At 33.1% G+C, this 12765-nt stretch overlaps 1 protein-coding gene across 1 annotated transcript; it reads left to right on the top strand.

Annotated features, from left to right (window-relative positions):
• The first annotated feature begins 122 nt into the window (after positions 1-122).
• Positions 123-9973, top strand: LOC115446206 (phospholipid phosphatase 1). The gene is made up of 6 exons (XM_030172778.2): positions 123-573; positions 2024-2178; positions 4514-4710; positions 6095-6209; positions 7475-7645; positions 8002-9973. Exons 1-6 carry the CDS (start codon positions 501-503, stop codon positions 8110-8112), a joined length of 822 nt encoding a protein of 273 aa, XP_030028638.2. The 5' UTR covers positions 123-500; the 3' UTR covers positions 8113-9973.
• Positions 9974-12765: the final 2792 nt, after the last annotated feature.

Raw genomic sequence — 12765 nt, forward strand, 5'->3', positions numbered from 1 at the left:
TAAATAGGTATATCACTATGATTTTGATAAATAAAATATTATGCATTTTACACAGTGGGGTAAATTGGCTATAGTGATTTGTGACTAACTTCATGATCATTGTAATTGATTGCCAAGCGTCAAATGTCATTTTTGAAAGCTTAGATTCTGTACCTATTTAGCTTAGGTTTTTATATAAAAAGAAAGACGGCTTATATAGTCGCTACCGGAACCACTGCATTTATAGATTAATTGCAAAATTTAAATCAATTATAATGAGTCAGTAGCGCGACTTTGAACCCTTACGCAATTAATTATTAAGTCATCGTGATTAGATTTTTTTGAGAAGAAACCGAAAGATTGGTGCAAAAAATATGTAAACATTTGCGATTATTACGATCATGACTATAGAAATGAGTATTGCTTGCCTCAGAAACGTTTGATTGACTCACGCGTGTTTGCTTCCTATTTCTGCTGTTAATTATTCCATTTCAACATTGAGTGTTTTGCGTTGACACACAATGGACGTGTTTTGTGGCAAAATTATGGATAAAGTTAAGTTAGTTTGGTCCAAAACGAACCGGTGGCACAGAGGTAAGTGACAAATATTTTTATTATTAATAATTTACCTAACCAACCCTTCATATTGTTTTTCTTTTTAAGTTTTTCCCATCTTGGTTATTTCTGAAGTATATACGTGTTTTCCCATGAGTGAGTCAATTGGATAATGTGTTGCGGTTCTTACAGTGAAACTGCTGTTTTTTACTTCTAGTTCACTTGTTAACATGAAGTTTTTGTGACTGTTTCAAAAACATTTGCTGAATCATAGAATTTAATTGGATTTTAGTAAAGGATTTACCCTTACGTATATGTTAATAGGTAATACATTATATGCTTTAAATCATAATAATGATCACGAAAAAAATATTTTCACTTAAAAAAAAAAAAATCCTTTTTTTCCTTTTATGTTTGATCAGTTTTGTTCTAGAAAATGAGTCAAATTGCTTCCTTATTCTATCAATTTTGGTTTTCTGATTTATCATATTTTTAGATATAAAAAATCTTCCTATTATTTTTACCCAGGGCTAGCTAGAATAGTGCCTTATTACTATTATAATGAGAGAAATAGAGAATCTTTACATAACCAACAAGAATTCAATCTTTCAACATTTGTAGGAGCATTATTAATATCATTTGTTGTCAACAAACTTATCTTCTTTAGCACAGTGCTAATATTGCTTATCGATATGATACAGCATTTATGAATTAAGCAGATATATAAGATTTTTCAATGCTATAATATTAAACAAATAGACAAAAAGGAAAAATATATATATTAAAATAGAAAAGAAAACTTAACTTAGGTAGATATAGATTTATAAAACAGCAATTTCTAAATTAAATTGTCTATGATATATGTCTCTTAAACATAAAACATGTGTAACTAAAAGTATTTACAGAAAATTCTGACAAAGATTTTTTTTATGTAAAAAAACAACATACATTATTATAATTGATCTTATGATAATCAGAATATAAGTATGACTTTTTTTTTAGTTATCTATAGTGATTAATTTTTATCATAATTAGGGCTCAGAAAGCTTTGCCTATTGGGCACCTGCAGAACATGGTTGCCAGACTCAAGCTTGGAATCACCTGGATTTATTATGCCCCTGGCCAGTATATATTTATAGTATAAATAAAAAAATCCTGGACATTGCTATTTGTTTTGTTTACCAACCACCTAATGCCCTTACAGAAATCCAATGTCAAGCCCCACTGTATTAGAAAATAACTCACAGAGTTACAGCACTTTAATATCAAACCTGAGACCTTCCGGTCTCTACCATATAATGCAGCGGTGAACTGCTGGACATTGGCATCACCTTTAGATTTCTAGATATTTCAACAATATTTTATCTTAAGTTGTTTAAAATTTTCCATACTATTGTTTCATTAATTTAAAATGAAAATGCAACTAAAATTGTTGATTTCGTACATATATTCTTAAAATGCTCATAAAAAAATCTTTATTTTATTTTAGCATTCCTGCTATTGTTTCTGGTGGAGCTGAGGATATTCCCAAGTGGTCAAATCGGCTTCACATGCAATGATCCAGCACTATCACACCCATTTACAGGTGATACTGTCAGTTGGAAACTACTTCTAGCCACATGCATACTGCTGCCACTGGTGATCGTGAGTATTCATATTTTGTATATAAATAAAATTGTTAGTCAGTAACAATTTCATGGATAAAGTGCTGAACCAATTATGATGAGATTTATTATGGAAATAGTTGAAGGTGCAATAAAGGACTACAACACTGGATGAGACTCACTCGAGTTTGGGTTACGGGATAAAGCTTTTTGAAATGTAGATTTATTCACTCATGAAAATTCACACAAACATAAACAATTTCCCTCTTCTTTTTCAAAAAGAAAACTTATTGACACAATGTGTACAAAATAAGAGGAATGATAAACCAAGTAATAGGATATAAAAAAAACTATGTAAACAAGAAGCAATCATTAACATAAGCAAAATTTCATGATCGGTTTGAGTTCTAAAATCGTAAATGTGTAACAAATTAAAAAACTCACTTTCATAATATTATTAAGGATACTTCGTGAGCACCGGGCTTCCTCTTCCTTGAATTGAAGAGTAGGGCAGGCATGATAATTTATCTTTTAGGCAGCAGGGTAACATGGCAAAAAATAATTTGAGAACCCCTGATCAAAATTTTTTGATAAATAATAATCTAATTTTAAAACTGAAATTCTTTCTTCAATATGATATCATTCATTAGCTTGAATCTCTACATTGTTATAGAGGTTCCAGCTAATGAATGACGCAACACAATTTAAGCAAACACGTGAAACTTATCAATAAGGTGATAAAAATATAGATAAATTCTATCTAACCAGGAAAAAAAACCACGCTATTTTGTGGTAAAATATGGAACTAACTTTTTGTATTGACAATAGGGCTGCCATCCGTCCGGAATTCACCTGATTTGTCATTTGGGGTTTTATAGGGTGTCTGGACATTTTTGTTGTCAGAGGAAATCCATGTTTTTATAAATAATATTAGCCCTGTATTATATACTGTCCCACTGTTGGGCACAGGCCTCCTCACTACTGAGAGGGAATAGGCCTTAGTCTACCATGCTGGCTTAGTGCGGCTTGGTAGACAGGTATGCAGGTTTCCTCACGATGTTTTCCTTCACCGTTAAAGCAAGCGATAATTCACCAAAAATTACAGGCCTATTGTATACCAGCCTTACCATCAGGCGAACGTTGAGCTCGTCTCGTCATTCAAAGCAATACAATACATTTTTGTACAGCTTTTTAGTTATTCCAAAAAAAAATGATGTTAGATCATGGTTTTGATTTATAGTGACAGCAATGAATGATCTCATTTCATTAACCTTTGCTCCATCGCCTACGTAGATGTGGATCGGACATCATTATGTAACTGATTCTAGAATGTAAGTTCGCAGACTGCATGGTTTGTGTATTGGGAAGGCTATGAAACGAACGTTTGCAGGTTTGAAAACCATACAAAACGAATGTTTGCAAATAGTTCTTTAGGGACTGAGTGTGGTGAGACCGAAATTCGATTATAGTTTGCAAGATTTGTATCTTAGTGAGGAAGTTAACGTGCTTGATAAGTGTAATAATATAAGCCCTGTGTTATATACTGCTGAGCATCTCTACTGCTGGGTCTTCTCTACTGCAGAAGAAGCCATAGGCCATTACGCCACGCTTGCCAAGTGCGGGTTGGCAGGCTACATACCTTCAAAATTCTTATGGACAATCCTCATGTTACAGCGAAGTATAATTGACCCATAATGCATACGTAACTTCGATAAGTAAGAGGCGTGTGTTTGGGTTTTGAACCTGCAAACATTATAACCTTGCATCGATATTTGTTTATACGTTCTTCCGCGAAACACGAACAAATCCACATAATACATTGCTTTTAACAAGTATATTATTATAATTTTCATAATTGGTCCTTCGAGCGAGATGAAAGTATCTTATGAGGCTATTTCGTGTTAATTAAGGATATATAAATTATGCACGAATTATCTGATCTACTATATTTACATAATTGATATTTTTAATGAACCTTCTATTGTAAGGAATAGTTGTTTTCTCACTAAGATTCAGACAAACTGGTCTTTTTAAACCCGAACCAGTTAAAGAAAAACAGACGCGGCGGGAGACTGTTTTATAATATGTAACCACTAAGCAGGATATTGCTGGGTGCGCCCGCTTCCAATAGGTCGATCTGGAAATCTTTAGAGTAGGCCCATGTTCAGTAGTGGGCATCCTGCAGCTGATGATGAACCACTAAGCATATTATGATATATTTTTTCAAAATCGGTCCTGTTTTTTTTTCTTTTATTTCTGTTTGCTTCTAAAAAAACAATTTACACTTTCGCAAGAAGTCTCCACTAGCTATATTTATGGGTTTAGACTTCAGTATAACCTTCATACTCCAATAAATAAAATATATATTTTTTCAGATATTAATAGTAGAACGAAAGTACCATGCAGACAAGTCGGTGAATCCAAAACAGTTGGCGCTGTTCTGGTACAGGGAGCATCTATTTGGAGTCCTCGTCAACTTAGTGACAGTGCAAGTCTTGAAATCCATCGTGGGATCACCACGTCCGCATTTCTTTGACACCTGCAGCCCCAAGGAGGCTTTGACGTGTCAAGAGTAAGTACTATTTTGCACATTTTTTAATACTTTTTAATGACGAGACGAGCATGCCTCTTGCTTGACGATAAACTATAAGACCGCCCAAAAATAGTAGAAACACCATCCAAAACTTTTAATTACGAAATGCTTATTGGGACACAGCTGAAAAACAGTGCTGTTTAACAGCGTATAATGAGCTGGTAACACTTCTACCACACATCATGCAAGGAATCCGTTGTATGCCTCGTATTGTTAACTGTGTGTGTGTTTTATTTTCTTTTTATACGTTTTTTTTTGTATTTATGTGTGTGTAGAAAAATAAATCGTTTAAAAAAAATACGTCCAAGTATCAGATATTGAGTCTAACAATGCCCATTAACTACGCTGGCTTCAATGTCCTTCAATGTAGACACAACAGTGAATAGACACTGTTGCCTGGCGGTAAAAATAGACTCAGACGGCCCCTTAACTTGCCATCAGTAAAGATAGAGCAAAAAGGTGAACAAAAAGAAGATTTACTTTGAATATATAATTAACAAACCTTATAAGATAATCTATAACGCAATTAATATACACGTGTGAATAATTCATTAGAAGATGCTTGCGTGTTTATGATTTTAACAAATGCATTTGAGTCGACCCTGAAGTTAACATTTCGAATAATAAAACATAACATCTACATTATAATTTTAGATATATTAGTCTAACTGATGCTTATATAGGCTGGAGATGGAAAGTCTTATATTCGTTCCCCAAACACACTTGATTTTTTTTAAGACGATCTGCCCGAAACAGTCCTATAGGTATAGAGGTTTTATGTATAATTTTTTTTTTATGTATTGTGGTGTATTTAGAGTGAATGGGAATATTACTTTTAGATAAAAATAAACTATAAAAATTTAATATTTTAGAATGCCTCGACGACGTAGTTGTACTGCAGGCGCGGTACGGCAGCGCTCCTGGGTTTGAACCCGGGTCGAGCATATATTTGGGTTTTTCTGCTCAGTATTAGTCCGGAGTCTGGAATTTATGCCCGATATGGCGATATGCCCTCTATCACATTATGGGACGGAACACACTTGGCAAATACTGGATGCTCTGTTTGCGCCTCGGCATACACCTTCGGGGATAAGATGTGTGATAAAAATAAGTAGCACAGAATAAATCCAGTCTATAGAATAATTTTGAGTCTTCATAAAACCATAATTTAAGCATTTGATTACTATTATTATGTTTTAGATTTTAATTCAATATGTTAGTGGTAAATGCTGTATTCACCCATTAGTAACACACACATCAGATGCTGTACCTTATTGCTTTTTTAATATTGATTGATGTAATATGTAGTGTACTTTTGGTGTACCATATTACAAATAAATAAATAATCGCTTTGTATTTCCAGTTCTGAATACGTTGATTCTTACACGTGTACGAAGGCGCACTGGCTCAGCCAATCAGATCGAAGCTTTCCATCCGGACACACGTCATTGGCTATACACACTGGGTTCTTATTGGCTGTGAGTATTACACGTTATATACAGGATGTTGTTATAATAAATAAAAAAAATCTATTCTAATATCTATTGATATTACAAATCAAATACTTTGTGAACTCTCCGATGAAACTTTTTCGATTAATGTTATAAATAAGTATACAAATCTAAAATATATAATTGATACAGATAGAACAAGTTAAGGGGAAACAATATAGATCAATTTTTGTGTCCGAAAACTGTACTGTGTAAAAGGACCTTTCATTCAGGGATAAATCTTTCAAGCGAGCAAAGTAACGAGCTAACATTATTCCCTATATAGTATTATGGCGATTTAAAACCAAAATCGGTATTGCACCTTTATTTTCACTAGCTTTTTCTCGCGGCTACGCCCGCGTTAACGAGTTTTGTGGGATAAAAGTCCCGCTATATATTTTGCCGAGATAGAAAGCCTTGTTAGCGTATAACCTTCTCAGAGTCTTAAATTATCTCCAACCAAATTTCATGAAAATCCGTTCAGTAGATTTTGAGAAAATCGATAACTTACAGAGAGACAGAAAAGGGGATTTTATTTAATAAAATTAAGACGCAAAACAGATTACAATAAAAATTAAAGCTAATTATAAAAATACAAGCATAAAAACTAGATTGTATTCCTAAACACTGCGCCCTTATACTAGTTAATTACTTAAAGTGCGGACTAAGATAAATTAAGACTGTTGCGTACTGTGTATAGTTAAAATTAATCGGGTACATTTATAATATGTATACTTGAAGTTTACAGCTAAATAAAACAAAATAGAAATAGAAGAAAAAAAAAGTGAATAAATTAAAGCGACATAATATTTGTGGTATAAAATCTACTAATTCTAAGTTTTTTTAAATGTTAATTGCTGTTTAAGGCGATACCTCAAGGTCCATTTTCATACATTTTGTTTCACCTTTAATCTGGGTAACGAAACAAGTATTGGCAAGTAAAGAATTTAAATTCACGTCTAGTTAGTGATTAGTTCTCGCAGTTGAAAGAAAAACGTAAAAATAATTAATAATCATGGATATTTCTGCCTTTAAAATTTCGTCATATTAAATTTTAAAGGCCGAAATATCCATGATTATTACTTATTTTTACGTTTTTCTTTCAACTTTCACTAACTAATTTATTAATACTGAAAAATGAAACAAAATATCTTAAGAAAAAAAATAAAGCTTATTATTATTATTATACTTGAAGTTATGGGTATTTAAGTGCACTGTCAATCAAATAAATTCTGTCACCTATATGCTTCCAGTATTACCTGCAAAGGAGAATAAGTCCTCGGTCCAGCGGCGTGGTGTCAGCGCAGGTGGTGTTATTGCTGACGGCTGTGTACTGCGGCGTGTCGAGGATCACGGACCACCGACACCACTGGTGGGACGTGGTCGCTGGGGTGGTGTTGGCCGCTCCCATACTGGTCTACACTGTGAGTTATGGTGTTTTATGTGCTCTCCACTGGTGGTGACGTTGTACGATTGTTGTTCTGTGGTCTCGGGTTCGATTGCTGAGGCAGATAAAATTTTATTTTTATTCTGAAATTTTGGTGCGATTTGGCAAAAATCACACGATAAGAGTTTTCCATTGGTAAAAGAATATAAGTAGCGAATTTTTGGGTGTTCCAGTTGTGCCTCTGTCTAACCCTTCATAGACAAAAATGTGTTTTTATTAATAATCTGTTTTATGTATCGAACTTTCGATTTTCACATCAAATTCATCAATAATGCCTTACTATATTGTTTATTGAGTGATTAAAATATTTTTTTTACTTATAATTTTTTTTAGGTGCTGTATTCGTGCAGTAACTTCGAGTGTCCTGCTGCGAATGTCGATAAAGAACAGTCGGACGGCCTAATTCTCAATAACACAGAAACTGTTGAAGCCAGAACTACTTAAATATAGTATTTTTATAAACGTACTTCAAAGCAAAAAGATAATTTATATTATAAGTGATATAATCGATTTTATCGTCAATTGAAATATCGATATGTAATTTAATTCGATACGTCTCTAATGTAGTACTCAGAAGCAAATATTAATTCTTATTATATTAGTATCCTAACTTCTTGCTTATAATTTATTGCCGAAAGAAGAATCTATATCTATATTATCGAAACATTTATTTACAAATATTAAAATTCAATTATTAAAGTTCTGTACTTAACACATTCAACTCGTTTAACTATCGAATGCGATTTTTATCGATATTTCAAGCATCGACTGCATACGTCACTAGTCTGTGATCAAACTTGGGTGATGGAGGCAATATCTATTTATTTACATGGTCGAACACTTATCAATGCTGGTCATTGTAATGGTGGCATTATACTTAGCGTATATGTCAAGATGTTTGAGAATTTAAGCAAAGCAGTATCGACTTTATGTACTTTATGTACAAAGTTGATGTTGGATTGGCCAATCGCAAATATTCGCCCAAATATACAGTGTGATGCCATCATATTGCAATGGTTGAAAGGCTAATTGATCTTACCATATTATTGCGATTTAATTTAAACATATATTTGGAATGAGTGTATTTTTTTGCTTTTGAGTCTAGTTTCAATTTATCGAACAAAAGGTCGATCAATTAGTTTTACAATTGTTAACTAATTTAATATTTATTTAGTTAAATTTATTTATTCGCCTAGTTGTAGTACTACGTTACTAGTCCATTCCATTTTATCGATAAGCCAATGTCTAGTAAATATAAAGGAATTTAATTCCACTTTGTGTCGTCTTGAGGGCTTGATCTTTTTTGGATTCTGAGTTCGATTCGCAGGTCGATAAATCTGTTTTTAAGGTTTATTTAGATAATATTATTTGCCCGAAATTTTAATAAGAACCCTCTTACTCCATAGGGACCCTAGCCTATTATGGGGTGGAAAAAAGCTCTTCGTTTGAATTAGAAATCCATTACTCCATAGGGGACAACCCTAGTATATTATGGGGTGGAAGCAAGCTCTGCGTACTGTTTAGGGCATGAAAGATGGGGTATTTTACCGGCATTCATGATTAAAAAGAATATAAGTATTTTTTGTATATGGTCACAACAAAGTGACCCCTTTGCACCTGATAGAATGTCGTACTGACGAGAGATGATTACCCCTTAGCAGTTGACACAATTATGACGGCCTGTTGGAACCGAATATACACAGGCTGATCCCGGAATGCGACACACTTACGTGGGCCACTATGGCGGGTTTTAACACCTTGTGTACGGTGGTCGCTATCCGCAATAATAATATCTATAAGTAAGTGAGATTATTGAAACGTCATTATGACCTAAAAATCATATTTTTGTAATATTTTATTAATAAAAAACTAGTTTTTGTATCCACAGCGTTGATGTCAATTGATCATGTTTGATGTATCGCAAAATAGAAAATTAGATTATTGGCTAATACGAATAACCTATTATAACCGATACTGTTTTCACACTTGACGAAAAGTGGGTGCCCTGGTGGCGCCTCTGCATACCCCTTCGGGGATAAATGCGTAAGTGTTCTGTCGGTTTCATAACAAGAATTTAGTATGTCATACCGTAGACTTAATTTTTTGCAACGAAATCTCTTTAAGATCCCTCGTTAGGCCGAGGAGTTGAGGTGGCTATGTCGGGGTTTCGGGCCTGTAATGCATGCCAATAATAATATATCAGCCCTGTATTATATTCTGTCCCATTGTTGGGCACGGGCCTCCTCTACTACTGAGAGGGATTAGGCTTTAGTCCACCACGCTGGCCTAGTGCGGATTGGTAGACTTCACATACCCTCGAAAATTCCTATAGAGAATTCCTCAGGTATGCAGGTTTCCTCACGATGTTTTCACCGTTAAAGCAAGCGATAATTCACAAAGAATACGTGTGTATTCTTTGTGAATTATCACTCTCAGGCACACACCTCTGATTTTTCAAAAAAATATACACATATTTTTTTTAGGAAAATCAGAGGTGTGTGCCCTTGGGATATGAACCTGCGGATATTCGTCGCGGCAGTTCGTTCCACAACCAACTAGGCCATCGCCGCTTTGCATGCATGCCAATGCAACAACTAAAACCCCACTGTATCCTTCGTTAATGCATTAGAGGCAGCTTCGGTGTACCATAAGGTAACCTCAGCTACTGGGAAAATTACCAGGAACATGCATACAAACTTATTTTGTTTATTCTTACTATTAAAGTGTAGTTAGTAACTGGGGTCGTTAATTGGATTTGGTCATGGGTATTATATGTTGGGGTAATTTTGGATCAAGGGGTAAACAGTATATTCGAAATCATTACTGAATCTTTGGGTGTCGCTTAGATAATGCAGTCTTTACACCTACTTCCCAGCCTTGAAGTAAACGACTGGACTGTTGCATTTACCCCAGCATACCAAAGAAATATGCTTAAAGTATTATTTATTATTAACCCATTTGTAAATTGTTATAATCAACATTTTGTATTATTGTTTCAAATCTTTAATACAACAAAAATTAAATTCAATGAAATGGCAGGTCTATTTGTTGAACAGAACATAAAATCTATGTATGTCGTCTAAAACATAATTTATTTTTTCCATTATTTTGTAGACTATTGTTAAATGCAGAATCAAATAGCAATATTTTTACTATATTTTTCTAATCATTATTAATTATATATTAGTTACATTCCTGTGTACTTTGTAGGTGCTTATGTATTGGTCTTAAATGTGGTATATTTAAATAAATAGGCTTACAATTCACACACCTTAAAAATAAAAAAACGAGCAATTTTATTCATTAAGCTATTATGTACCTAAAGTTTAGTAATTCATTTTTTTTATTTTTACAAAGTAAAAACTGCGAACTGATGGTACTTTTTTTTATCAAATAGCAGAATAAAATGAATGTGGAAATAGTTCATAAAATTGTGACTAAATATTATTTGCTTCGTGGCATAGTTTTAGTTTCATGGTTTCATTCATTCAGATTTTGTATACAATAGTAGTTGGACCATAATCTGATGCTATCTGTGATTCTATTCGTGTCAGTGCCCCTAAAAAAGTGTGAAGTGTCAATTTACCCACAACACTCGGCAAAAAGTCTAGTCGCACTCATTACAATTATACAGGGCCATTTTAACATTGCGTTACTGAATGAAACCACATACTCGTCTTCACCTTTGCTGACATTGTGCCAAAAATCATCCATTAATGAATATTTTCACCAAAAATCCTGGTTTTAGTTTAGTGATTTTTTTACCACTATGGAGGGTAATGTGAATATGGCGTGTGCGTGAATGTCTTTCTGACTGAAAGTGCCACTGCAACAAATTCGCTTAGAGTAGTTAGTAGTTGGGCATTACAGCGTTTAAAATTTAAATTAGTTTTTAATAATATTCATTTTGTTCGAAACTTACACTTTTTATTTTACATCTACAGCTCAAGTAACTTATTGTAAAGTGCTATTTCCAAGTAGATAAGTATGTGGTTACATTTAGTAACGCAATGTCAAAATGACCCTGTATTTTTACTAATTCTATTACAGAATAAATATGTGTTGAATTTGAAGTGTAGCTATTTTTGTTGTGGCACCAAATAGTATAAGGTTTAGTATTTTTACTTTTAGACCACTTACAAGTATTGCAACTGAGATGATTACCGCGGCACTAATGTTTAAGATATAATAAATAATAAGTGCAACAAAGTCGTTTATATAAATTATTTTGTACACATTTCAATATATATTTTCAAATCATATTTTGTTTTATTAATTGTACCTTTGGTCTTCACTATAAAAGATGTGTTAAACCTGCGTTAGATGGGTACTTTATTGCTTTGTCATTGTACTGAGGCTTTTCTTAATCGTTTTTTGAATATTTGTCAAAGGTTTTGTAAGTATAATACGTCAACACGGACGATAATTGACTTGCCATTGCGCATGTTGAAAACAGGTTAAATTTTAAGCAATAATTTCGTAGGATTATTGCAAGCAATACTTGATCCGTCTAAACAAAGCTTTAATATTTAAGTATTTTGGCCGGAAAAACGCAATAAAAGTGAATTTGTGGTTGAAGTTTAAAACCGTGTTTGAGGTAAATGCAATTTAAGGGGAAACAATTTTTTTTCTCAAGAATCTTTAAGATTTAGAAAAAACCAACTGAATTCAAATTAACAAGTTTTATTTTTATGCCAGTATAAATTACAATTAATTTATTTATTTAAAAAATATTAATCAAATTTTCACCACTTAGGTTCTTTTTAACCCTATTTACTAATTTATGTTGAATTTTAAACCGAGTTTTAGATATAAATTGCTATAAAAATACTTTCATAAGTTCTACCTACCCTTGCTGTACCGATACAACAATATATAATGAGAAATTATCGTTTGAAACCTACTGAACGGTAATTATAGCTATGGAGGTAAATGCGCAATTATACCCCACTTATGCTCATTAGTTTCACTGTTTGCTGTCCTTTGAATAAATACTGTAAGAAATAATTTATTGTTTCGGTAAACCTGGTGGACATAAACGTTATGTTTTGAGTTTAGGGTTGCAATTCTTAGTTTTTGTTGAATATATTTCATAAA

This window comes from Manduca sexta, chromosome 16 (genome assembly GCF_014839805.1).
Source record: "Manduca sexta isolate Smith_Timp_Sample1 chromosome 16, JHU_Msex_v1.0, whole genome shotgun sequence".
NCBI classification, from domain to species: domain Eukaryota; kingdom Metazoa; phylum Arthropoda; class Insecta; order Lepidoptera; family Sphingidae; genus Manduca; species Manduca sexta.

What these genes read in the sequence shown, in the direction of transcription:
- LOC115446206 (XM_030172778.2), top strand. Translation starts at nt 501, where the DNA reads ATGGACGTGTTTTGTGGCAAAATTATGGATAAAGTTAAGTTAGTTTGG. An exon ending in GAGGCTTTGACGTGTCAAGA is followed by an intron (nt 4,711 to 6,094) that starts GTAAGTACTATT and finishes TTGTATTTCCAG; the next exon opens with TTCTGAATACGTTGATTCTT. An exon ending in ACACTGGGTTCTTATTGGCT is followed by an intron (nt 6,210 to 7,474) that starts GTGAGTATTACA and finishes ATATGCTTCCAG; the next exon opens with TATTACCTGCAAAGGAGAAT.